The sequence below is a fragment of the Stenella coeruleoalba genome (genome assembly GCF_951394435.1).
Source record: "Stenella coeruleoalba genome assembly, chromosome: X".
Lineage (NCBI taxonomy): Eukaryota > Metazoa > Chordata > Mammalia > Artiodactyla > Delphinidae > Stenella > Stenella coeruleoalba.
Genome location: NC_137152.1, coordinates 58,417,657 through 58,442,412, shown reverse-complemented (window position 1 = coordinate 58,442,412; position 24,756 = coordinate 58,417,657). Strand labels below are relative to the sequence as shown.

The 24,756-nt window shown below is 36.8% G+C and overlaps 1 protein-coding gene across 1 annotated transcript in view; it reads left to right on the top strand.

Annotated features, from left to right (window-relative positions):
* The window catches only part of RLIM (ring finger protein, LIM domain interacting), a 36,970-nt gene extending 12,496 nt beyond the window's left edge, over positions 1 to 24,474 (top strand). Inside the window, exons 2-4 of the mRNA XM_079911525.1 lie at positions 14,739 to 14,931; positions 15,841 to 15,924; positions 17,217 to 24,474. Coding sequence (XP_079767651.1) covers positions 14,763 to 14,931; positions 15,841 to 15,924; positions 17,217 to 18,835 — 1,872 coding nt within the window. The 5' untranslated portion in view covers positions 14,739 to 14,762 and the 3' untranslated portion in view covers positions 18,836 to 24,474. The remainder of the gene's footprint in view (positions 1 to 14,738; positions 14,932 to 15,840; positions 15,925 to 17,216) is intronic.
* Positions 24,475 to 24,756: the final 282 nt, after the last annotated feature.

Genomic DNA, 24,756 nt, shown 5'->3' with positions numbered 1-24,756 from the left:
AGGAGGCCTGGCTTTAATTACTGGCTCTTTCCACTTAGTAAGCACATGGCCTTTGGTAAATCACTTTGTCTGTGCTTCTGTTTTTTATCTGTAAAATAGATTTGGTGGTTCCTACTTCATAGGATTGTTGTAAGGCTTCATTGAAATATAGGTGAAAGGGCTGTATGAATAGGATGGGTAAGTATTGCTTATAACTAGGAAGAGACCTAAGTGATTTAAGAACAATTACACATTTGTTCTCTTGTTTTATTGGTAAGCTTTCCCAGAAATATTTAAGTTTAAAAATGGCTGATGCTAACCATATACTCAATCCAAAATTTCTGACTTGTGCACATGAATATTATAACTGAGTATAAGGTAACTAAATAAAAAGATATAAAATCTTCTCTTTTATGATGATAGAAGGAGCCCGGGGGAGGGGGATGGTGGGGATTCTTTTTTTCTCTTACATAAGTTAAACTGGAAATGTACCACAATGTTTTTCACCACAGAGTAGAATCTACAGACCCATTTTATTAACATAATTCTTAACTGATCTTTTCACACCAAAATGGAGAGAGATCTGTATTTCATCATTTGGACTGCAGTCTCCTGACATCTTCGGCATACTTTAACCTTTAAAATGTTAGTTTTCACTTACCAAACAATAGTGACATTACATCTGTCGGGCTGAACTGAACTTGGCGGTTTAGAATTATTACATTTTTTTCATTTTTATACCACTTAGGTAGTGAAGGGACTGCTTAAAATGAGACCAGGTTCATTTGGGTGTATGTTAGTAAGATGATTTTACAAGGCATTTGAGGGCATTGCTTACATTCAGGATTTTCTTTTCTTTGAAGATGTATTGATAATTACTTCTAGTCCGGGTGACCTCGGCAGGTGTTACAGCCGTAACTCACCCCTTAAATGTCCATACAGGGTAGAGATGTCTTGCCAGTGCTGGAATCTCTTCACCACCACTCCCAACCTAGGGGAAGTGCAGAATGAGGCAGAAAGAATGAAGGCTTTGGGCAAAAGTAGGGGAGCAAATTGGCTTTTTCTCTCCCTGTGCCCTAATCAACTACAAGAAACAGACTGCATTTTAAATGGAAATCTATACCTTAGCAAAAACATTGTGTTCTGTTTAATGAAGCCTTGCCAGTTTGGTTGCAATTTTGAAATAAATGAGTGCGTTGCAGGGATGCCATGTGGGGAAAATATTTTCCTTTATTTTCTCTGGTGTAGGCAGGGGGAAAGGAGAGAGGCGTGTTATTATGGAAGTAATAGTAATTTGGATTTGTTCACATGTTGCTTTGTGAGTGTGTCTCGTTGCTAAAACTTTGAATTAAAAAGTAAAATTAAACCAAAATAAAAATCCTTCTTGAATAGAATAAAGCAACCTCTAAACTCATCAGGTGGGAGCTATTTAGGATTTAACAGTCTGTAAAATCACAGTGTTTGGGAGGGTTTTGAATGGAGGTATGACTTTTTTGTCTCTAGTTTCCATGTAGGAAATGTTAGAAATTCTAGAATGTCAAGAGTGAACTTGAAGATCGGTGAGTGTAGGAAAGAATCATCTATCCCGTGTGTTTTTGTAGAGTATTATTTTATTTTTGGAAAATATAAAGGAGATGCATAAATAGTGGGTTTATAGAGCATAAACTATACATTGAGAACACTTTAAAGCTCTTTCCATATGTGGGGTTGCTGTCTTACAAACAGATTCTTTAAAGCTGCACTGTCCAATATGGTAACCCCTAAGCACATGTGGCTACTGGACACTTGAAATGTCACTAATTAACTGGAACTGAACTTTTAAGTTTCTTTAATTTTAATTAAACTAAATAAAAAACTGAAAGTGTAAATTTTTTCCATTAAACACAACTTTGTTGTTTCATTAGGACTACATTTCACTTTAATGAAGGTTTAGCATCCAACTTGAGATGTGCTGTAAGTGTAAATTACACACCAGATTTCTGAGACTTAGAATTTTTAAAAAATATAAAACATCTCGCTAATTTTTGTATTGATAACATGTTGAAATGATATTTTGGTTATGTTGGGTAAATAAGATATTAATAAAATTAATATTTCAAAAATATAAAAAGACCATGTAAGGCAGGAAGTGACACTAGTGGTACAGACAAATGCTGTGTGCAGAGATGGATGAAAAAATTGATAGCTGAGATAGTAATAGCTTCTTAGGTGATAAGATTTCATTAAACCTTGAGGCGTGAGGGAAATGGGGAAAGACTAAGCGGGGGCTGGAGGAACAGCATTAGTAGAAGTGTGAAGGTAGTAAAGCGCAAAGTGTGTTGGAGGAAGGGGATGGGGCAATATAAGTGGACTGGTCTTACCAAGAAAACATTATAACAAAATTGTGCCACTGGGAATATGTGGCTTAGTATGACCCTAGGCCCAGAATAGAAAACCAAGGGGCTCTCCATCCTTAATGACATTTTAGTCCAAAGGGTCTTTTGAAATCAGTCTGTTCAAACTCCCACCTAATAAGGACAAACTCCCATCTAGTATCTAGCCTCTGCTTGAATATTTCCAGAGATTGGTAATAGCTTGCTTCGAGAGACTGGTTACATCTCCACTTTTAGACAATCTTATTTGTTAGACTATTAAAAGACAGAATTATCTGCTTCCATGTTTCTTCAACTCTTGGCCCTAGTTTGACCCTATGGTTCTGCTCTCTTTCATGTTATAACTCCAAATATTTGAAGATGGTAATCATGTCCATTTTTAGTCTTGTCTTCAGGCTAGACATCTCCAAGTAATTCAACCATTTCTTTTTTTTTTTTAAGTTATTTTCTTTGGCTGCGTCAGGTCTTAGTTGCAGCATGCAGGGTCTTCGTCACAGCATGCAGGATCTTCCTTGCGGTGAGGGCTCTTTGTTGTGGCACGCGGGTTCCAGAGCATGTGGGCTCTCTCGCTGAGGCGCATGAGCTCAGTAGTCGTGGCATGTGGCATTAGTTGCCCTGCGGCATGTGGGATCTTAGTTCCTTGGCCAGGGATCGAGCCCACTTTCCCTGCATTGGAAGGCGGATTCTTTACCACTGGATCACCGGGAAGTCCCTCAACCGTTTCTTTTATGGTATTCCCTGGCTTCTCACCATCTTGGTCACTCTAGATACTTTCTTGTGTTTGTCGATGTCTTTTTGGAGGTATTTTAAATGTTTCAAATACTCTGCATATAGTCTGAAGTGCAAGTTGCATTGGCACTATTACCTACTTTTATCTGAACACTATGGCCTGGGAAAACAACATGTGACTCTTAGGTTTCTTAGCAGCCAGGTCAAACGGTCTTTTTATTGAGCTTTTGTTAACTAAAAACTTCAGGTCTTCATGTGAACTCACCAAGACAGGTTTTTTTCCCCTATTCTGTAATCTTTTTTTTTAATTTATTTATTTTTGGCTGTGTTGGGTCTTCGTTGCTGCATGCAGTCTTTCTCTAGTTGTGGCAAACGGGGCAGGGGGCTACTCTTCATTGCGGTGCACGGGCTTCTCATTGCAGTGGCTTCTCTTGTTGTGGAGCACGGGGTCTAGGTGCAAGGGCTTCAGTAGTTGCGTCACGCGGGCTCAGTAGTTGTGGCATGCGGGCTTAGTTGCTCTGCGGCATGTGGGATCTTCCCGGACCAGGGATTGAACCTGTGTCCTCTGCATTGGCAGGTGGATTCTTAACCACTGCACCACAGGGAAGCCCCCCCTATTCTGTACTCTTACTATGGATTACTTCAGCTTGCTAACCCTTAAAGTGTTTAAGGTAGCACATTTATCATCATTTTGTTGATTTCAGCTCATCTTCACAGCCCAGAGAATTCAGAATATTTTTTGTCGTATACATCTTCATTACTAACTCCCAGCTTTGAGTTGTCTGTAGATTTGTTTAGCATGTCTTTGACATGGTTCTTTTAAAAATGCTAAAGACAGGGCTGTTTGCAGGTTAACATTGCTCCATAATCTTTGAGAGTGTTATTTAACAACTGTGAATCTGTTAAATTGTATTGTCATCAAGCTCCTTGCTACTCAGACTGATCAGCAGCATCAGCATCACTTGGAGGCTTATTTAAAATGCATGCTCTCAGGCCTCACCCCCAACCTACTGAATCAGAATCTGTATTTTTACAAGATTTCCATATGATTCGTTTGTATGCTGAAGTTTGAGAAGCACTGATCTAGTCCACATTTCTCCATAACGATAGGATGCAAAACCTTTTCAGACTCTGTACAGAAACCAAGCTAGACTAGTCGGCAGTATTATCCTGATGCCCCTATCAAAGAGTTTCTCATCCCTGACTGCACAATGGAATTACCTGTGGAATTTTTAAAACATCACTGTCTAGTTCGCCCCAGAGAAAGCTCCCCCAGGTGATTTTAATGTGAGAATCTTGTAAAGCAAGTTGTATGTGAAAGAAAACTATGTAAAGCAAATGAGGTTAATTTGGCAGTGAATTCCACTTCTGGTAAACATATTTCTTCTACGTGTTTGCAATGTATCTGATAGTCTATTGCAGAATTTCCCCCTAGGTTTCTCGTCAGATTTTGCTGTGCTATAGCTTATAGATGTCACTTTCTTTGAAGATTACATCATCTAGCATCTTTCCTGTTCTCTGTGATTTCTCAAAGATTATCATTGGAAATATTGCAGTTTTGGCTCTTGATTCTCTCTGAGAAATTTGGTTTTTTCCACTACTTCCAGTTGGAAGATGATTCTCCGTGTTGAATAAAACAGAAGTTGAGTGACTCTACCTACCATCTTCTGTTAATATACCAACGCCCCCACACACACATGTTTAGTACAAGACTCCATTCTTCTTTCAGATTTTGTTTTTCAAAGCCATTTTAAAAAAATATTTCCTGTACTTCTGAAAGTTTCTGTTTCTTGTGGGCTTTAACCTCCCTGGCACTATTCTTAAGACTTTGTGCCATACTTGTAACAGTCCTTGGTATGTGAGTTTTCTGTTATCTTTGGTTCATGTCCTGCAAATGTCAGAACTTATCAGATGTTTTTCCCTTCTTTGAAAGCTTTACATTTTTAAAGCCTTTCAGCCCTACTGAGTTGTATATTTTTTTTGAATTTTATTCATTTTTTTATATGGCAGGTTCTTATTAGTTATCCATTTTATACATATTACTGTATATATATCAATCCCAATCTCCCAGTTCATCACACCACCACCACTCCCCACCACTTTCCCCCCTTGGTGTCCATACGTTTGTTCTCTGCATCTGTGTCTCTATTTCTGCCCTTGCAAACCGGTTCATCTGTACCATTTTTCTAGGTTCCACATATATGCATTAATATACGATATTTGTTTTTCTCTTTCTGATTTTGCTCTGTGTGACAGTCTCTAGATCCATCAACGTCTCTACAAATAACCCAATTTTATTCCTTTTTAGGGCTGAGTAATGTTGCATTGTATATATGTACCACATCTTTATCCATTTGTCTGTTGATGGGCATTTACGTTGCTTCCATGACCTGGCTATTGTAAATAGTGCTGCGGTGAACATTGGGGTGCATGTATCTTTTAGAATTATGGTTTTCTCTGGGTATACGCCCAGTAGTGGGATTGTTGGGTCATATGGTAATGCTATTTTTAGTTTTTTAAGGCACGTCCATACTGTTCTCCATAGTGGCTGTATCAATTTACATTCCCACCAACAGTGTAAGAGGGTTCCATTTCCTCCCCACCCTCTGCAGCATTTGTTGTTTGTAGATTTTCTCATCATGCCCATTCTAACTGGTGTGAGGTAATACCTCATTGTAGTTTTGACTTGCATTTCTCTAATTAGTGATGTTGAGCAGCTTTTCATGTGCTTCTTGACCATCTGTATGTCTTCTTTGGAGAAATGTCTATTTAGGTCTTCTGCCCATATTTTGATTGGGTTGTTTGTTTTTTTAATATTGAGCTACATGAGCTGTTTATACGTTTCAGAGATTAATCCTTTGTCCATTGATTCGTTTGCAAATATTTTCTCCCATTCCGAGGGTTGTCTTTTCATCTTGTTTGTAGCTTTCTTTGATGTGCAAAAACTTTTAAGTTTCATTAGGTCCCATTTGTTTATTTCTGTTTTTATTTCCATTAGGAGGTGGATCATAAATGACCTTGCTATGATTTATGTCAAAGAGTGTTCTATCCTGTGTTTTCCTCTAACATTTATGTCTCGAATCCATTTTGAGTTTATTTTTGTGTATGGTGTTAGGGAGTGTTCTAATTTCATTCTTTTACATGTAGCTGTCCAGTTTTCCCAGCACCACTTTTTGAAGAGACTGTCTTCTCCATTGTATATCCTTGCCTCCTTTGTCATAGCTTAGCTGGCCATAGGTGCATGGGTTTATCTCTGGGCTTTCTATCCTGTTCCATTGATCTATATTTCTGGTTTTGTGCCAGTACCATATTATCTTGATTACTGTAGCTTTGTAGTATAGTCTAAAGTCAGGGAGTCTGATTTCCCCAAGCTCTGTTTTTTTCCCTCAAGACTGCTTTGGCTCTTCGGGGTCTTCTGTGTCTCCATACAAATTTTAAGATTTTTTGTTCTAGTTCTGTCAAAAATGCCATTGGTAGTTTGATAGGGTTTACATTGAATCTGTAGATTGCTTTGGGTAGTATATTCATTTTCACAATATTGATTCTTCCAATCCAAGAACATGGTATATTTCTCCATCTGTTTGTATCATCTTTAATTTCTTGCATCAGTGTCTTATAGTTTTCTGCATACAGGTCTTTTGTCTCCCTAGGTAGGTTATTTCTAGATATTTTATTCTTTTTGTTGCAGTGGTAAATGGGAGTGTTTCCTTAATTTCTCTTTCAGATTTTTCATCATTAGTGTATAGGAATGCAAGAGATTTCTGTGCATTAATTTTGTATCCTGCCACTTTACAAAATTCATTGATTAGCTCTAGTAGTTTCTGGTGGCATCTTTAGGATTCTCTATGTTTAGTATCACATCATCTTCAAACAGCGACAGCTTTACTTCTTCTTTTCCAATTTGGATTCCTTTTATTTCTTTTTCTTCGCTGATTGCTGTGGCTAAAACTTCCAAAACTATGTTGAATAATAGTGGTGAGAGCGGACATCCTTGTCTTGTTCCTGATCTTAGAGGAAATGCTTTCAGTTTTTCACCATTGAGAATGATGTTTGCTGTGGGTTTGTCATATATGGCCTTTATTATGTTGAGGTAGGTTCCCTCTTTGCCCACTTTCTGGAGCGTTTTTATCATAAATGGGTGTTAAGTTTTGTCAAAAGCTTTTTCTGCATCTATTGAGATAATCATGTGGTTTTTATTCTTCAATTTGTTAATATGGTGTATCACATTGATTGATTTATGTATATTGAAGAATCCTTGCCTCCCTGGGATAAATCCCACTTGATCATGGTGTATGATCCTTTTATTGTGTTGTTGTATTCTGTTTGCTCGTATTTTGTTGAGGATTTTTGCATCTATATTCATCAGTGATATTGGTCTGTAATTTTCCTTTTTTGTAGTATCTGTGTCTGGTTTTGCTATCAGGGTGACGGTGGCCTTATAGAATGAGTTTGGGAGTGTCCTTCCTCTGCAATTGTTTGGAAGAGTTTGAGACAGATGGGTGTTATCTCCTCTAAATGTTTGATAGAATTCACCTGTGAAGCCATCTGGTCCTGGACTTTTGTTTGTTGGAAGGTTTTTTGTTGTTGTTGTTGGAAGGTTTTTAATCACAGTTTCAATTTCGTTACTTGTGATTGGTCTGTTCATTATTTCTGTTTCTTCCTGGTTCCGTCTTGGAAGGTTATATCTTTCTAAGAATTTGTTCATTTCTTCTAGGTTGTCCATTTTATTGGCATAGAGTTGCTTGTGGCAGTCTCTTAGGTTGCTTTGTATTTCTGCGGTGTCTGTTGTAACTTCTCCTTTTTCGTTTCTAATTTTATTGATTTGAGTCCTCTCTGTCTTTTTCTTGGTGAGTCTGGCTAATGGTTTATCAGTTTTGTTTATCTTCTCAAAGAACCAGCTTCAGTTTTATTGATCTTTGCTGTTTTCTTTGTTTCTGTTTCATTTATTTCTGCTCTGATCTTTATGATATCTTTTGTTCTGCTAACTTAGGGTTTTGTTTGTTCTTCTTCCTCTATTTCCTTTAGGTGTAAGTTTGGATTGTTTATTTGAGATTTTTCTTGTTTCTTGAGGTAGGCTTGTATTGCTATAAACTTCCCTCTTAGAATTGCTTTTGCTGCATCCCATAGGTTTTGGATCGTCGTGTTTTCATTGTCATTTGTCTCTAGGTATTTTTTGATTTCCTCTTTGGTAGCTTCAGTGAGCTCTTGGTTATTGAGTAACGTATTGTTTAGCCTCCATGTGTTTGTGTTTTTTACGTTTTTTTCCTGTAATTGATTTCTAATCTTATAGCGTTGTAGTCAGAAAAGATGCTTGATATGATTTCAGTTTTCTTAAATTTACTGAGGCTTGATGTGACCTTAGATGTGGTCTATTGTGGGGAATGTTCCATGCGCACTTGAGAAAAAAGTGTTGTAATCTCCTGTTTTTGGATGGAATGTCCTATAAATATCAATTTAATCTATCACGTCTGTTGTGTCATTTAGACCTTGTGTTTCCGTATTAATTTTCTGTTTGAATGATCTCTCTATTGGGGTGAGGTGTTAAAATCCTGTACTATTATTGTGTTACTGTCGATTTCCTCTTTTATAACTGTTAGCAGTTGCCTTATGTATTGAGATGCTCCTTTGTTGGGCACATATATATTTATAATTGTTATATCTTCTTCTTGGATTGATTTCTTGATCATTATGTAGTGTCCTTCCTTGTCTCTTGTAACATTCTTCATTTTATCTGATATGAGTGTTGCTACTCCAGCTTTCTTTTGATTTCCAGTTGCATGGGATATCTTTTTCCCTCCCTTCACTTTCATTCTGTATATGTCCCAGGTCTGAAGTGGGTCTCTTGTAGACAGCATGTGTATGGGTCTTGTTTTTGTGTCCATTCAGCAAGCCTGTGTCTTTTGGTTGGAGCATTTAATCCATTCACATTTAAGGTAATTATCGATATGTTATCCCTCCCTTCCCTCCCTCCTCTTTTTTCACTAACTTGAGCCTTTCCTTGACCTCCCAGGCGAAGCTTATAGCTTCTTTCTCTGTTTAGGAGGTTGGACTAGACCTCTAATGTCCCTTCCTACCCAGAGATGCTATCCTCTTTAGTGTCTTTTGTGTGTATGTGCTGAAAACAGCTTCATTGACTCAGGCATCCTTAATCACTGTGCTCCTTGGATCTGGCTCTATCTTCTTAATTGTTATGGGTTTGTTTTTTTGGGTACTTTTCTTCTCATGTGTTTCCCATTTAGAGAAGTTCCTTTAGCATTTGTTGTGGAGCTGGTTTGCTGGTGCTGAATTCACTTAGCTTTTGCTTGTCTGTAAAGGTTTTGATTTCTCTGTTGAATCTGAATGAGATCCTTGCCGGGCAGAGTAATCTTGGTTGTAGGTTCTTCCCTTTCATCACATAGCCACTCCCTTGTGGCTTGTAGAGTTTCTGCTGAGAAAGCAACTGTTAACCTTATGGAAGTTCCCTTGTATGTTTTTTGTCGTTTTTCCTTTGTTGCTTTTAATAATTTTTCTTTGTCTTTAATTTTTGTCAGCTTGATTACTATGTGTCTCGGCATGTTTCTCCTTCTGTTTATCCTGCCTGGGACTCTCTGTGGTTCCTGGACTTGGGTGGCTATTTCCTGTCCCATGTTAGGGAAGTTTTCAACTGTAATCTCTTTAAGTATTTTCTCGGGTCCTTTCTCTCTTCTCCTTCTGGGACCCCTATAATGCGAATGTTGTTGCGTTTAATGTTGTCCCAGAGGTCTGTTAGGCTGTCTTCATTTCTTTTCATTCTTTTTTCGTCATTCTGTTCCGCACCAGTGAATTACACCATTCTGTCTTCCAGGTCACTTATCCATTCTTCTGCCTCAGTTATTCTGCTATTGATTCCTTCTAGTGTATTTTTCATTTCAGTTATTGTATTGTTCATCTCTGTTTGTTTGTTCTTGAATTCTTCTAGGTGTTTGTTCTTTAATTCTTCTAGGTCTTTTTTAAGCATTTCTTGCGTCTTCTCGTTCTTTGCCTCCATTCTTTTTCCGAGGTCCTGGATCATCTTCACTATCATTATTCTGAATTCTTTTTCTGGAAGGTTATCTATGTCCACTTCTTTTAATTGTTTTTCTGGGGTTTTATCTTGTTTCTTCATCTGGTACATAGCGCTCTGCCTTTTCATCCTGTCTATCTGTGAATGTGGTTTTTGTTCCACAGGCTGCAGGATTGTAGTTCTCCTTGCTTCTCCTGAGTTGTATTTTTTATAAATTACTTTCAGGATTATTTATTGATCCTTCACAAGTGGACTTTGTCATGTTGTTAGTGTTCAGAATATTAACTGCTTAATGTTAGCCAAATGTGGTTTTCTTTGGTTTGAGAAATTATGGATGAACTTTTTCCTTTGTGCTTTTCTGTAGTTTTAAAAATTAGCTGTGTGCTATTACCAATACTAAGTTGTTACTTAGGTACATATGGGAAATTTTGGCTTCCTTTTGTTTGTTTCTTTGATTGCCTGGCCCATATAACTTTTATGAGTGTTTTATTTAAGCTCTTGACTTGTAGTCTTCTTAAAGTTTCAGGTTATTATGAAAACAGTATATTTGAGAAATTTATATAGCTTACTCTTACCAAAAGTAAGGAATCTTGGTTATGAGGTTAGGAAACTCCAAAAATATTGCATCTCCCTCCCCTTCCTTGACATTTTTATCTTATTTGTTTAAACAATGATAGAGTAGTTCTAAAAATAATGATCTAAGAGAGACAATGGGGAGAGCTAGGTGTGCCCATGTACAGCCTGAAATTTGTTTAGACTCATCAGACAGGTAGAGAGGCTTCTTTATTTTTATATCTGAAAGACAGTTTGTTTTTATTTTTCTCTAGTACTGACTTGTAAACATCCAGGTACTTCATGTGTTGTGTGTGGGATTAAATCCTAGTACCAATATAGATTACCTCTTTTCTACAAATCGGATTTTCATATGTTTATGGAATTAACTTTTATTTTGTCAATATGAAGTTCAATAAGGTCAATCTGAGGTTGGAAGGAAAAGAGTTAGAGAATGAAATTTTTTGTTTGGATTCTTCTCTTAGTTTAGATTGTTTACTACCATTGTTTTTTCATTAGAGTGGTTAATGAGTGTGTGGAGGTCTGCCAATACAGTAATTATCTAATGCTGTACAAGTAGTGAATGACAATTAAGAGGTTTTGGCTAAACAGACACGTGAAAGGATGCTCAGTATCACTAATCATTAGAGAAATGCAAATCAAAACTACAATGAGGTATTACCTCACACCAGCCAGAATGGCCATCATCAAAAAATCTAGAAACAATAAATGCTGGAGAGGATGTGGAGAAAAGGCAACCCTCTTGCACTGTTGGTGGGAATGTAAATTGATACAGCCACTATGGAAAACAGTATGGAGGTTCCTTAGAAAACTAAAAATAGAACTACCATACGACTCAGCAATCCCACTACTGGGCATATACCCTGAGAAAACCATAATTCAAAAAGAGTCATGTACCATAATGTTCACTGCAGCTCTATTTACAGTAGCCAGGACATGGAAGCAACCTAAGTGTCCATCAGGAGATGAATGGATAAGGAAGATGTGGCACATATATACAGTGGAATATTACTCAGCCAGAAAAAGAAACGAAATTGAGTTATATGTAGTGAGGTGGATGGACCTAGAGTCTGTCATAACAGAGTGAAGTAAGTCAGAAAGAGAAAAACAAATACCGTATGCTAACACATATATATGGAATCTAAAAAAACCCAAAATTGTTCTGAAGAGCCTAGGGGCAGGACAGGAATAGAGGTGCAGATGTAGAGAATGGACTTGAGGACACAGGGAGGGGGAAGGGTAAGCTGGGACTAAGTGAGAGAGTGGCATGGATATATATACACTACCAAATGTAAAATAGATCGCTAGTAGGAAGCAGCCGCATAGCACAGGCAGATCAGCTCTGTGCTTTGTGTCCGCCTAGAGGGGTGGGATAGGGATGGTGGGAGGGAGACGCAAGAGGGAGGGGATATGGGGATATATGTATACGTATAGCTGATTCACTTTGTTATACAGCAGAAACTAACACACCATTGTAAAGCAATTATACTCTAATAAAGTTGTTTAAAAAAAAAAAAAAGGAAGTTTTGGCTAGTTTCATGTCCTATCCCAGAGCAGGGGTTGGCAAACTTTCTGTAGAAGTCCAGATAGTAAATTTTTTTCACTTTTCTAATCAAAATTGAGCATATTACATAGTTATTTATTTAAAAACAAAGAAACCAAATTTCCACAAAGTTTTTCTTGATAAAACTCACAATGTAATAATAATTGAGTACAATATTTTGTAATATAGGTCTACTAACGAGAAGAATGGTATTCTTTTGCTGACGGAGGGGTAACATTTTGCTTAATTGGGGCTAAACATCCTCCTTATCAAAATCATTTGCAGATGTTCATTTAGTGTTTTCTGACTTGAAGTGAGATTTTACATATTTCATCTTTGAAAATGTCTATTCACACATATAGGTAGGTCTTGCTCTCTAATCAGTACACAAGCATATAATTTTAATGAAGTATATTCACCCCTTAGAAGGTGTTTATAGAATTTTTCATTAGATTCTTCTCTTGATATTTACCTTTTTAGCAGGCATATCATTAGACGGCAGAGTCATCACTTTCAGTTGTAGGGTAGGTGGAAGCTCCTCAGTTACACAGTTAAGTGGATTTTGAAATAAGGAAATTTCCTTTGTACTTGCATTGAGGTCCAAAAAACACTTCTGGAATTGTAGTTTGTGCTTAGAAAATATATCTGCTACAATTTCTATAGGAATGGAGCTCTCATTTCTTTGATAGCACAAGAAGTGCATAAAGCAGCTTGACATTGTGATTCCAGTGTTAGTTATTGTTGAAATGACTTTACTGTAGTGTAAGATTTACATATTATAAGCACTGTAATTTTAGGTTGAGTTCATTCAGAAACATTATGAAGTCTTCAGAAAAAGCTAATTTCCCAAGCCATTCCTTGTTTGGTAATAGTAATTGAGAGTAGTTCCTTTCGTTCAGAAACAAATCTAATCTTGGACCTGGGTACAACAAATCACAGTAAAACTTTACCAGTGCTAAGCCATCAAAATGAGCACCTGGTAGAGCAAGTCAGGATATTCAGCTTCTATTTCTGACAAAAATTCATGGAACTCACTATGTTTAAGTCCACCATAGTGAAGTTCACCATTGACATCACTGGTTCAGTAATGATAGATACAAATATTTTCTACAGACTACCTATAACTACTATATAATGAATAACCATAGACTTTAAACACCTTACATATTCATAGGCATTGTAAATTTGTCCAAGTAGGTCTACACTTTTTTTTTAACCACTGTTTTAGTTGTAACACATCTTAGCAGATTCCACTTCATGTTGTGCTGAATTAGTGTTTCTCAGCTTCTTTGAAAATATTATCACCTGTAGTTAGTTGTTCCATGCAAACTCTTTATAGAGGTCACTTCTTTAGTTACTTCAAACTCCTCAAATAATCAATGTTTGCCTCCTTGAATAAACAGCTGAATAGTATCAGTTATATTTGTCAGCTCATCAAGAACCAAGGAAAACCACTCAAAATCATTTGCTCCCTTGTTTTTCACTTGATTATTGACATATCCCAATATCCTCAACTTTCTGAGCAACTGTTCTCATCAAAAGGCTAATAATCTTAAATTTATTTTCTGTGGACAAATTTCTTTAGCTTCTGCAGTCAAACACAGTTTAACTAACACATCATCAACAAATGGCTTTGCTTGCTTAGCCAACAAATGAGCCACTTGGAAACTTACTCTGGTTGAAGCCTCATTTTTTACTTTTGTGGGGAAATATTTTGTGATGAGATACTTTGTTTTAAATTTTTTAATTTTTCAGACTGTAGCTTTCCTGTGAATTGGGAATATTGTGATGAATGCTTATTTAGTCTGATAATATTAATGTATATTTTATTATTTTAGCACAGTTTTAGCGCTGTTGCATTATAAATATAACCTTTGCCATCTAATAACAAAATAATCCATACTCCACTGCACCTTTAGGCATTTGAAGTCCATTTTCTCTTCATTTAATATGATGAGTGTGCATTGGTAATTAAAAAAATATCACAGTTTGGTGATAAGCATGGCACTTGAAATGCTGTCAAGTTATAATTGCATCACTGCAACTTACAATGCACAGATCGCCAGTGCAAAGCAGTGAGAGTGCTACATACAGTCTTGGTCACAACTACTCAGCTCTGCCATTATAGCATGAAGCAGCCATAGAAAATAAGTGAATGTGTATGGCTGTATTCCAGTAAAACTTAAACACTGAAATTTGGATTTCATATAATTTTCACACATCACAGAATATTCTCTTAAAAAAACATTTAAAGGTGTAAAAATCATTCTTAGATCTCAAGGAGAAAAAAATAGGCACCAGGGCTAAATTTGGCCCATGGGCCATAGTTTGCCAACCCCTGACCTAGTCTTTTCGTAGTATAACAGTGCTTTTCAGGAGTTTTTCTGTTAAGAAGTTTCATTCATATGAGGTCTTAAAATCCACGTCTGGACCTGCATTCTGGATTTTCCCATAACTAAAACTGTTCTATAGAATACATACTGACTTCTGTTTTCAAGATTGATCTCCTTTCTCCTTTTAGATAATTTTCCACTTGTTCATCAAGATGGAAAGCTCAGATTCTAACGATAAAGGAAGCGGTGATCAGTCTGCAGCACAGCGCAGAAGTCAGATGGACCGATTGGATCGGGAAGAAGCTTTCTATCAATTTGTAAATAACCTCAGTGAAGAAGATTATAGGCTTATGAGGGATAACAATTTGCTAGGCACCCCAGGTATGCAATGTGTAGTTTAAGGATTTATATATGTAAATTGCTGGTCTTAAAAAAAAAGGAAACCTGTATTTTAAAAAAATGTTTCTTTAGCCATTATGAAGTATGATTTTAATACAAAGGATGTAGAGTGACATTAACTGCTGTACTTATTACATGATTTTGTTCACTCATATTTGGAATAATCCTATGTCAGGTTTTTTAGTTAGGAATTATATTATGAATTTATAATGAGCTAAATTCAAGAGAGTGGACCTGAAAAATCTTTTTGTTATTTATCTTTATATAACTTACTAGACATTAGTAGTCTTGAGGAGCTAATGGGAACTTCAGTTCTTAGGAGAGACTTACTCTGTCATAATCAATCAAAGCTAGCCTTGGGTAAAATAGTCAATTATTCAGAACTTTGTGCTTGGTTATTCTCCTTTGCCTGATTAGGGCCCATTTGAATCTAGTTAAAATTCATTATCTCCCTTCCTCCTCGTTTCTTGTTAATTCTATTAACTTTGAGTGATTCCTTAAATTTTAAAAGGTAAGGTGTTAGTTAGCATGGCTCTTATAAGAGAGAGTGCATTTTGAGGCAACAGTACCAGACTTGAGTCAGAATGCCAAAGTTGGCATTCTTGCCCTGCCATATATTAATTAACACATCAGTCTCTCACTCAGTCTGTTTCATTGTTTTAAAATGCAGATAATATCTACCTCCCAGAGTTGCAGTTTTAAACAATGAGATACTGTATGCAAAAGCATTTTGTAAACTGGAAAGAAATGTGAATAAATATAAGTTGTAATGTCATGCTCTCAAATAGGTGAATTTTACCCAGGTTTCCTACTCACTCTCTGGTTGTCATCTCAGATGGATAAGTCATTGTTTTTTATTCATAATTTGGCAAACATTTTAAACTATTTTAGGTGAAAGTACTGAGGAAGAGTTGCTGAGAAGACTACAACAAATTAAAGAGGGCCCACCACCACAAAACTCAGATGAAAATAGAGGTAAATTTTGCTTGGGGGTGGAGGATGGAATGGATAAGGAGCTTCCTAACGATAAATGTCAGCCAAAGATAATCTAGCAATGACACAAATTAATTTGGTGCTAAGTAACTGCTCATAAAAACAACTGGCATTTTCTTGATATTTGGTGAGAATGTTAACTTTTTTTTTCTGCTTCACCTTTGGGTTTTTTGTGTTAATTGGAGCATAGTGAGGAATGGCCTATTTTAAATGTGATATTTTTTCTTGATTTTCCACCTCCATTGAAATTTCCCCCTACCTACTGTATTATTCCTTCCTTATAAACATGAGTTCCTCACCAGCAGAAAGACATGTTGCATTCTCTAATCTGATGGTTCTCAATGGGGTATAATTTTGCCCCCTAGGGGACATTGCCAATGCCTGGAGACATTTTTGGTTGTCATGACTGGGGGTTTGCTATTGGTATCTAGTGGGTGGAGGTCAGGGATGCTGCTAAACATCCTAAAATGCACAGCACAGCCCCCACAACAAAGAATTATCTGGCTCAAAATATAAATAGTCCCACTGTTGAGAAATCTTGCTCTTACCTGGGGTCTGGTGTTTCTCCCTCGATGTGAAATAGGGAATTTGACTAACATAAGAAACCATGATAACAGTTAGGTTCTCGAATGTGCCATTATATGTACTGTGCTAGGTTCAGACTGTTTACTTGGTCTGATCTCCAATTTCATGTTAATTTAAAATCTTGGTAATGTGAAGAAGTATTCAAATACTTTTAAACCTGTAAATCTAGTTTATATTTTTGCAGTGACTAAAGCAGTCTTGTATTTTTAAATGTCCCATATTATTAAAGGCACTTAAGTCAAGAGCCTAAAGAAATGTAGGCTAATGAAAATTTGACAGAAAAATGTAATTTGAACTAAAATATTAGCCCTGTACCTTAACTGGTGTTTACCTTGTTTGATTACATTAGTGTTGGCAGTGGACTGAAAAAATGTTGTCAGCCCACAGTGGTATGTTAGGCTCTGTATATGATGAAGTGCTAAAAATAGACTTCTTCCCAATTCCCTTTTTTTAAAAAAAAAATTCCCTAAATTTCTCTACGATTAGCTTGCTCTTTTAAAATGGAATTGAAACTTTCCTGCTTTTACTGCAAATCAATGCAGTATGGTTTACAAAAATCTGTAAATGTGAAATCTGTTCAGAATCTTTGTTCTTTTTTTCTAATATGAAGTTTCTGAGTACTCTTACATAATTTCCTAATTTTAATAGTTCCTTTTTCTCCCTCTCTCCCCTCCCTTTTTTAAAAACAGGTGGAGACTCTTCAGATGATGTGTCTAATGGTGACTCTATAATAGACTGGCTTAACTCCGTCAGACAAACTGGAAATACGACAAGAAGTGGGCAAAGAGGAAACCAATCTTGGAGAGCAGTGAGCCGGACTAATCCAAACAGTGGTGATTTCAGATTCAGTTTAGAGATCAATGTTAACCGTAATAATGGGAGCCAAAATCCAGAGAATGAAAATGAGCTATCTGCAAGACGTTCTAGTGGAGAAAGTATGGACAACAACAGCCAAAGGCAAGTGGAAAATCCACGATCTGAATCAACATCTGCAAGGCCACCCAGATCAGAACGAAATTCAACTGAATCATTAACAGGAGAAGCCCCACCTACCAGAGGTCAGAGAAGGGCAAGAAGTAGGAGCCCAGACCATCGGAGGACCCGAGCAAGAGCTGAAAGAAGTAGATCACCTCTGCATCCAATGAGTGAAATTCCACGAAGATCTCATCATAGTATCTCATCTCAGACTTTTGAGCATCCTTTGGTAAATGAGACTGAGGGAAGTTCTAGAACCCGGCACCACGTGACATTGAGACAGCAAATAAGTGGACCTGACTTGCTAAGTAGAGGTCTCTTTGCAGCTTCTGGAACCAGAAATGCCTCACAAGGAGCAGGGTCTTCAGATACAACTGGCAATGGTGAATCTACAGGATCAGGCCAGAGACCTCCAACCATAGTTCTTGATCTTCAAGTAAGAAGAGTTCGTCCTGGAGAATATCGGCAGAGAGATAGCATAGCTAGCAGAACTCGGTCAAGGTCTCAGACGCCAAACAACACTGTCACTTATGAAAGTGAACGAGGAGGTTTTAGGCGTACGTTTTCACGTTCTGAGCGAGCAGGTGTGAGAACCTATGTCAGTACCATCAGAATTCCGATTCGTAGAATCTTAAATACTGGTTTAAGTGAGACTACATCTGTTGCAATTCAGACCATGTTAAGGCAGATAATGACAGGTTTTGGTGAGTTAAGCTACTTTATGTACAGTGATAGTGATTCAGAGCCTAGTGGCTCAGTCTCAAGTCGAAATATGGAAAGGTCAGAGTCACGGAATGGAAGAGGGGGTTCTGGTGGTAGTAGCAGTTCTGGTTCGAGTTCCAGTTCAAGTTCCAGTTCTAGTTCCAGTTCTAGTTCCAGTTCCAGTCCTAGTTCCAGTTCCAGTGGTGAAAGTTCAGAGACTAGCTCAGAGGTATTTGAAGGCAGTAATGAAGGAAGCTCATCATCAGGCTCATCAGGTGCCAGGCGAGAGGGTCGACACAGGGCCCCAGTAACATTTGATGAAAGTGGCTCTTTGCCCTTCCTTAGTCTGGCTCAGTTTTTCCTCTTAAATGAGGATGATGATGACCAACCTAGAGGACTCACCAAAGAACAGATTGACAACTTGGCAATGAGAAGTTTTGGTGAAAACGATGCATTAAAAACCTGTAGTGTTTGCATTACAGAATACACAGAAGGCAACAAACTTCGTAAACTACCTTGTTCCCATGAGTACCATGTCCACTGCATCGATCGCTGGTTATCTGAGAATTCTACTTGTCCTATATGTCGCAGAGCAGTCTTAGCTTCTGGTAACAGAGAAAGCGTTGTGTGATTAAGGTCTGAACTCTCAGCTATGTAGCTGGTATAGTGATGGGCAAATAGGAATCACTTGCTTTATGTCCACTTTTTGAGTGGTGCTTAAATGTAAAGTAGCAACCTGAATTGAGTCATTGCTTTCTGAATGAATCATTGTCCTTCCTCTAATTTCTGTTCCAGAATAAAAGGAAATATTTAAAAAGCAACGTTTTAGGACATAAAAATCTGATTTCAGTATCAGTAATTGTTATTACTGATGATTTATCATATATAGTTGTCAGTTTCTCCTTTGTTATCTTAAAAGATCTGCCTTAGCAATGGCTCTTATCTGTTTCATGTTGATCTTTAAAGTTTCCTATGCCATAGGAAAGAGGGATGAAGGAAATTCCCAGTTTAGACTAAGTTACAGTACATGTTTCCTAAGTGATTGCTTAAAGCTATACTGTTCCCAGTTATTAGTTGGCACAAATTCACCTACATTCTGAATATCATTTGTTCACCTTTCAGACAAGGTGATATTATTGGACATGTCAGTGTAAATAACACTAAGGTTAGGATCTTCTAAGTGTATAACTGTCTCCTAAGCCCATCACTGTGGCACACTGTAGAGTGAGCTTATAGTTTAATTGAGATATTTATCTTGTGGAAATATTAAAAAAAAGCCTATGCTTGTGTAAGTGAAAAAAAAATCACATTCATTTGTTTAAAAATGTAAAGCTATTTTGTAGAGGCTCAGTACTTTTCCAATGCACTGTTGTATTAATGCATTAAAAATTGTAAAGTACCATGCTTAGAAATGAAAAAACTGCTTTTTGTGAGCCAACATAGTAAAAAACACACCAAACAAAGTACAAAGCTGCTTTTGTAAGTGTGTAGATGTAAGAGCAGAACATATCTATGATATTTAATGTATGTGAACAGCTACTGTGACATGCAAAGAGGAAAGGACAGAGTGCAGAATTGAACTGCATTGAAGATCAGTGGAAAGTGTTTATTTTAACTTGGATTTAGGCAGGAAATGAAAGACAGGAGGAGTAAAGAAAACTGCTTGGAAGAACTTAAACTTTTCATGAAGACAGTAGTCATACAGATGTGAGTGAACTGGTTTCATATGGTGAGATCCTGGACACAGTATTCTACTTGAGCAGATGATGCAAATTTGGCAGAGCTTTGGTTTAAGGAAAACAAACCACTACCCCTTAGCACAAGTAACACTGCTGTTTTTTACAAGTCTGCTCCTCAAAAAAAAAAACCCAAAAAGCAAAAGATGGAGGAAAGAGACTATAAACCACTTTTAGCATAGGAATTGAAGTTGGTGCAGATGTGTGTACTAATAGGAAAGTCTCAAATTTGCATCGTTTTCGAGATTTGTCATTCAAGGTACCAATGGCCACTTGTTTAATGTTTTGTTACTATCTCTCTAACACAGACCTAACATCTCACATTTAAAGACAAGGTGAAGAATTAAGGGATTTTTATTCTTTGTGGAAAGTGAGTCGTGTTGGGTTATTTGAAATTGAAATTTTTAAATGTGCTGCCCATATCTGAAGATGAGAATGCTGACTCACAAATCTATGGGATATGCACTTTATGTTGTTTCCTTAGTAAGCTTTGTGAAGAACCCCAGTACTCTTGCCAGCTTTCTCTTGAGGCTCATTGGGGTTAGGATTAGTCTGACTGTGGAAGACTGTCTTTGTTTTTCTGGGAAAAGATAATGGGCCCAAAGAGAGATTGAACACATCCTTGGTCTTTAACAAAGTGAGCTAATTACCCAGGCCTAGTCAGATACTCTACAAAATAAACAAGTCTGCTTTAGAAATTATCTGGCCACCTTAACTGTTATCAACTCAGCTGTAAAGATTATTTCAAAGCTCATTCTTTCGTATTTTCCTCTGGCTTTCAATCCTACCTAAGTATCAAGGAAATTAACTTGTAAATATGGTAGTTGTTTACTAAGGATATGTACTGCTCTTGCAAGGAAATAATGTCCAAACAAAGCTTCACTTATTTTTTTTTAATATAAGCAGATTTTACTGTTTATGGCGCTTATGTAATACATTTTATCTTTTTAAAAAAATTGTCCATGTAAAAGTCAGGATTCCTTTATATTTGTGAGCCATGTCTCCTTTCCTAAGGGTGTATTCTTTGGTTTTCAGATCTGCAGGGTAGTCCTGATTGGCTAAAAACAAACCCAGTTTCCTCTTGGTATAAAATGTCCCATTCTTATATAGGGGTGTTCATTTTAAGTAGTTTAAAAACAACTGCATCACATTCTAAGCATAAAAGAAAGTTATTAACAGGTACCTTCCTAACCTCCCAAGATGTATTTTACTCATTTGTGAAGTATTAAAGAGGTAACTCATGCAGAATGCTGGTTATGAATGTAGATATTGAAGCTATTCATAAACACTGGAAATAGAATTTTAAGTTTTTAGCCTTCAGTAGGATGCACATATTGGACATGTGCATGTGGAAACCTTTTTCAGTAGCACTCATTAATTTCCATTGGATTGTGTAGAATGGATGCAAATATTTTAGTGGAATTTGCTACTTGATTTTTTTTTTGCAAGGTCCATGACCAATATGTACTTACTAGTATGGACATTGAAGACAAGGTCATTTGTAGGTGTCAGATGTACATTGGAGAACAAAAATCTTTTTTCCCACCAGCATCCAAACACCTGTTCTCTTGAGGAAGCATTTTCTTGCAAAAGACTTTACATTTCATTTTGTATCTTTGCACTTTTTCTTTATTACAGAAAGGTTCTGTCTTGAGGACCTAGTTTGAACTTCATGCAGTAATAGGAACAAGAAAAACAATGTTGGAATTACATTGTTCAAGGCATAGGGAAAAGTACTAAAAACGGAATTTCCTTGAATATTTCAGATTATTTTTTAAAATTCACTTACTAGTCTGAAACGTTTGAGGTGTTATGTTTAACTCCAAGCAGTTGACATGATTGAGATTTATTAATACTAAACAAAATTGAACAAGTTAGCTTTAAAGTTTGCAGACTTTATCTGTAGCAACACTAGAAGATGAGCCATATTCTTAATTTGGAATATTTGCTCTAAAAAGAACACATTAGTTATACCTCAGTGGTGTTGATGGAGGTGGGGATTGAGAAAAGTGTTCACATTAGTGTTGGAGTATAGGTAATCAGTTGTACAGTTAACAAAGACAAAAAACGTTTAGCACCAGGATTTTATATATATATGTATGTGTGTGTATATATATATATATATATATGTATAAAATCTCTAAAAACATGATTGTTGGAGTTCATCCAAACTTTAAGATTAGGAAACTATTAGCTATAAGTGTTACCTCAAGTAATTTTTTTTCCCTGGGAAAACACGTTCATTCCGTGCCAAGTATTATCTCCTAGTGTCCGTGTCTCAAATTATATTTATGAAGGGTTATCACTTAATATACTTTGTATTTAGTCACCTGCTTCCCAGATGTCCACGACATAAAACGGGTCAAGCATCAGCCATAACTTTTGGCAGTTCGCAAAATACCCATGTGATAGGGAGGTGAGTGGCCATTTTTACAGCTTGCTAGAATACAGTGGCACCTTGTGGTTGTTGTTGATACTTTTAAAGATGGAAGATATTTTTATTCCTCCCTTTACTCCACCCCATTTCTTTGTTCTTTTGTGAACGAAAAATACTTGTAATCTGCCTTATTTGAGTTTTTAAGTTTTACCTTACTGGCTTCCTTGTCAAATGTATTACCAATATTAAATACGTAGAAGCCACGTGTGCAGGGCACTTTTGTTGTCTTATAAGACTATGCTGACTGCTACTTTCTAAAGTATTCTGTACCTTAGTAATGCAAGAGACTGATAAGGCACATGTTAAAGTGTCAGGCGTTTTTTTCCCCTTAGTATAATTCTTCAGTATGTGTAATATTCAGTAACAGTGTTGTAATTCATTGAGTTAACGAGTAAATTGTGCGCTTTTGAAAAAACATTTGAAAATGTAAGTCAACTTATAACATGCTTCATTTGGAAAATTAAAGTGCAAGATCCAAGTAACTAGTATTTCAGTTATTTTTAAATCAGATTTTTAATAAGCAACTAAGAAATAGCTGTGAGTTACGTACCTGCCCTTTACAATTTTTAGCGTTCTGAAATGAGTTCCTAACTGGAACATTTCTAAAATACTAATATTCCCAACAAGTAAGCAATCTCACTTGATTTAAGTAACTCCATTTTGTATCTAAAATACAGTATAGAATTGAGCTGTTACTGAGCTGTTGGACTCTCAAGGAATAACAAGTTTGTATCAGTTTTACGATTATTTTCATGTCTACATAGGTATTTTAATTCAAATTTGAAGAAAATAGGCACACCCTTCAACACTCAGAGATACTTATTTTTGATTAGGATTTGTTTACTCAAGACCCCCAAGCTGCTTTATAGTTACTTAGATTGAGTGATATCTTAAAGACATGCAGTGAAAGTGAACCCCGTCATACCACTGTGCCTAGTTATTTCAGGGTTCCTCTATCAGTTCCTCATCTTGCAGATTTATCCTAATACCAAGGTATGGCTGAACCAGCTGTCCAGCCTTAACTCCTTTGAGTGCCCCTTTGCTAACGTTCTTTTAACTGAGTGATTTGTGTTTTAACTGTCCAATGTTTGGATTTTACCTCTTGATGGCTCCGTTTGTCCCTGGTGCTGCTTTTAAAGATGTAGGGCCATGTGATCAGGTATCAAGTTGAGTAGGTACGCAATTGGCCTGGTTATGTATCTGTGCCTGTTTTATCTTCTCCCAGGAAGAGCTGCTTTGGTATAGATGTTTACTTAGATTCAGATAAAGAACTGGGCAGCAATTTTGGAAAGCTTTCTGAAGCCTATAATAACCTGAGGGGATTTGGAGGGGGAACAATAACAAAGGCTGCCTTTATGTCTTTGAACATGAAGCACATAAATGTATGTTCTGTAAAGACTAAAGTGATTGTTATACCAGGGCTTCCTGACCTCTGGGAGAGACTTTCAAAAAAGCAGAAAGGAGCACAAAGTGAAGTGAATTTGGTTGGTTTGCTTTATCTGGTTTCTCATTTTCTTTCAATTTAAACCTGAACATAACACCCTTCTCCAATATCTATCCAGCAGACTCCTGGTTGGGAAGCCCTGTGTTAAATTTTGAGAATGTACCCAGTTTCCTTTTTCTTTTCTTTTTTTTTTTTTTTTGTACAGTGCTTTACACCTGCTAAAAGTTAACTTGTTTAATGCAAAACAAGACCTTGAAAGGTCAGTCATACTAAAGCTGGTTTGATTATTAATAGTTATCTTTTAGGAAGAAGCTTTTTCCCTATGTAAGATGTCATACTGCAGATTTAAAATATAGACTATCAATAAAATGCATGAAGTGATCATTTGTGCTTGATCATCTCTCCTTGGGTTTTTCTTTTAAAAGGGGGATCTGATAAAGGTTCTGTTGCTTCACACCAATGTCAGATGTGGTTTTTAGAGTCAAGTAGAATTACAGTGCAACCTTGATTTTGATTCCCCTCACTGAGTGTGGGCAGGTACTGGTTTATGGAATATAACTTCCGTATCATGTAATTTAATGGCTTAATCTTTCAGTGGTAAAATAAAAGATTAAACTCTTTCTATATAAGAATCCGGGAAAGATTTATGTAAACGACATTTTAAGTAGGTGCATCTTTGCTGTTTCTTGTATTCTCACCATTGCCCTGACCACTCCCTTGCTTGATCTCTGTAAATACAAAAACTTGTCTAGGTGTGCATGTGTGCTCACACAGCTTTTGTCTTCCATCCCTACTTCCAATCTCTTAAACATGTTGCCTAAGCCACTAAGAGTCTTTGTTTCTAAGTAGGTCATCACATTCTGATACCTGGATGTGAGTTCCCCTTGCTACTGGTATTCATTTAGCTGATGGTGAATTTTATTACCATTTCATTT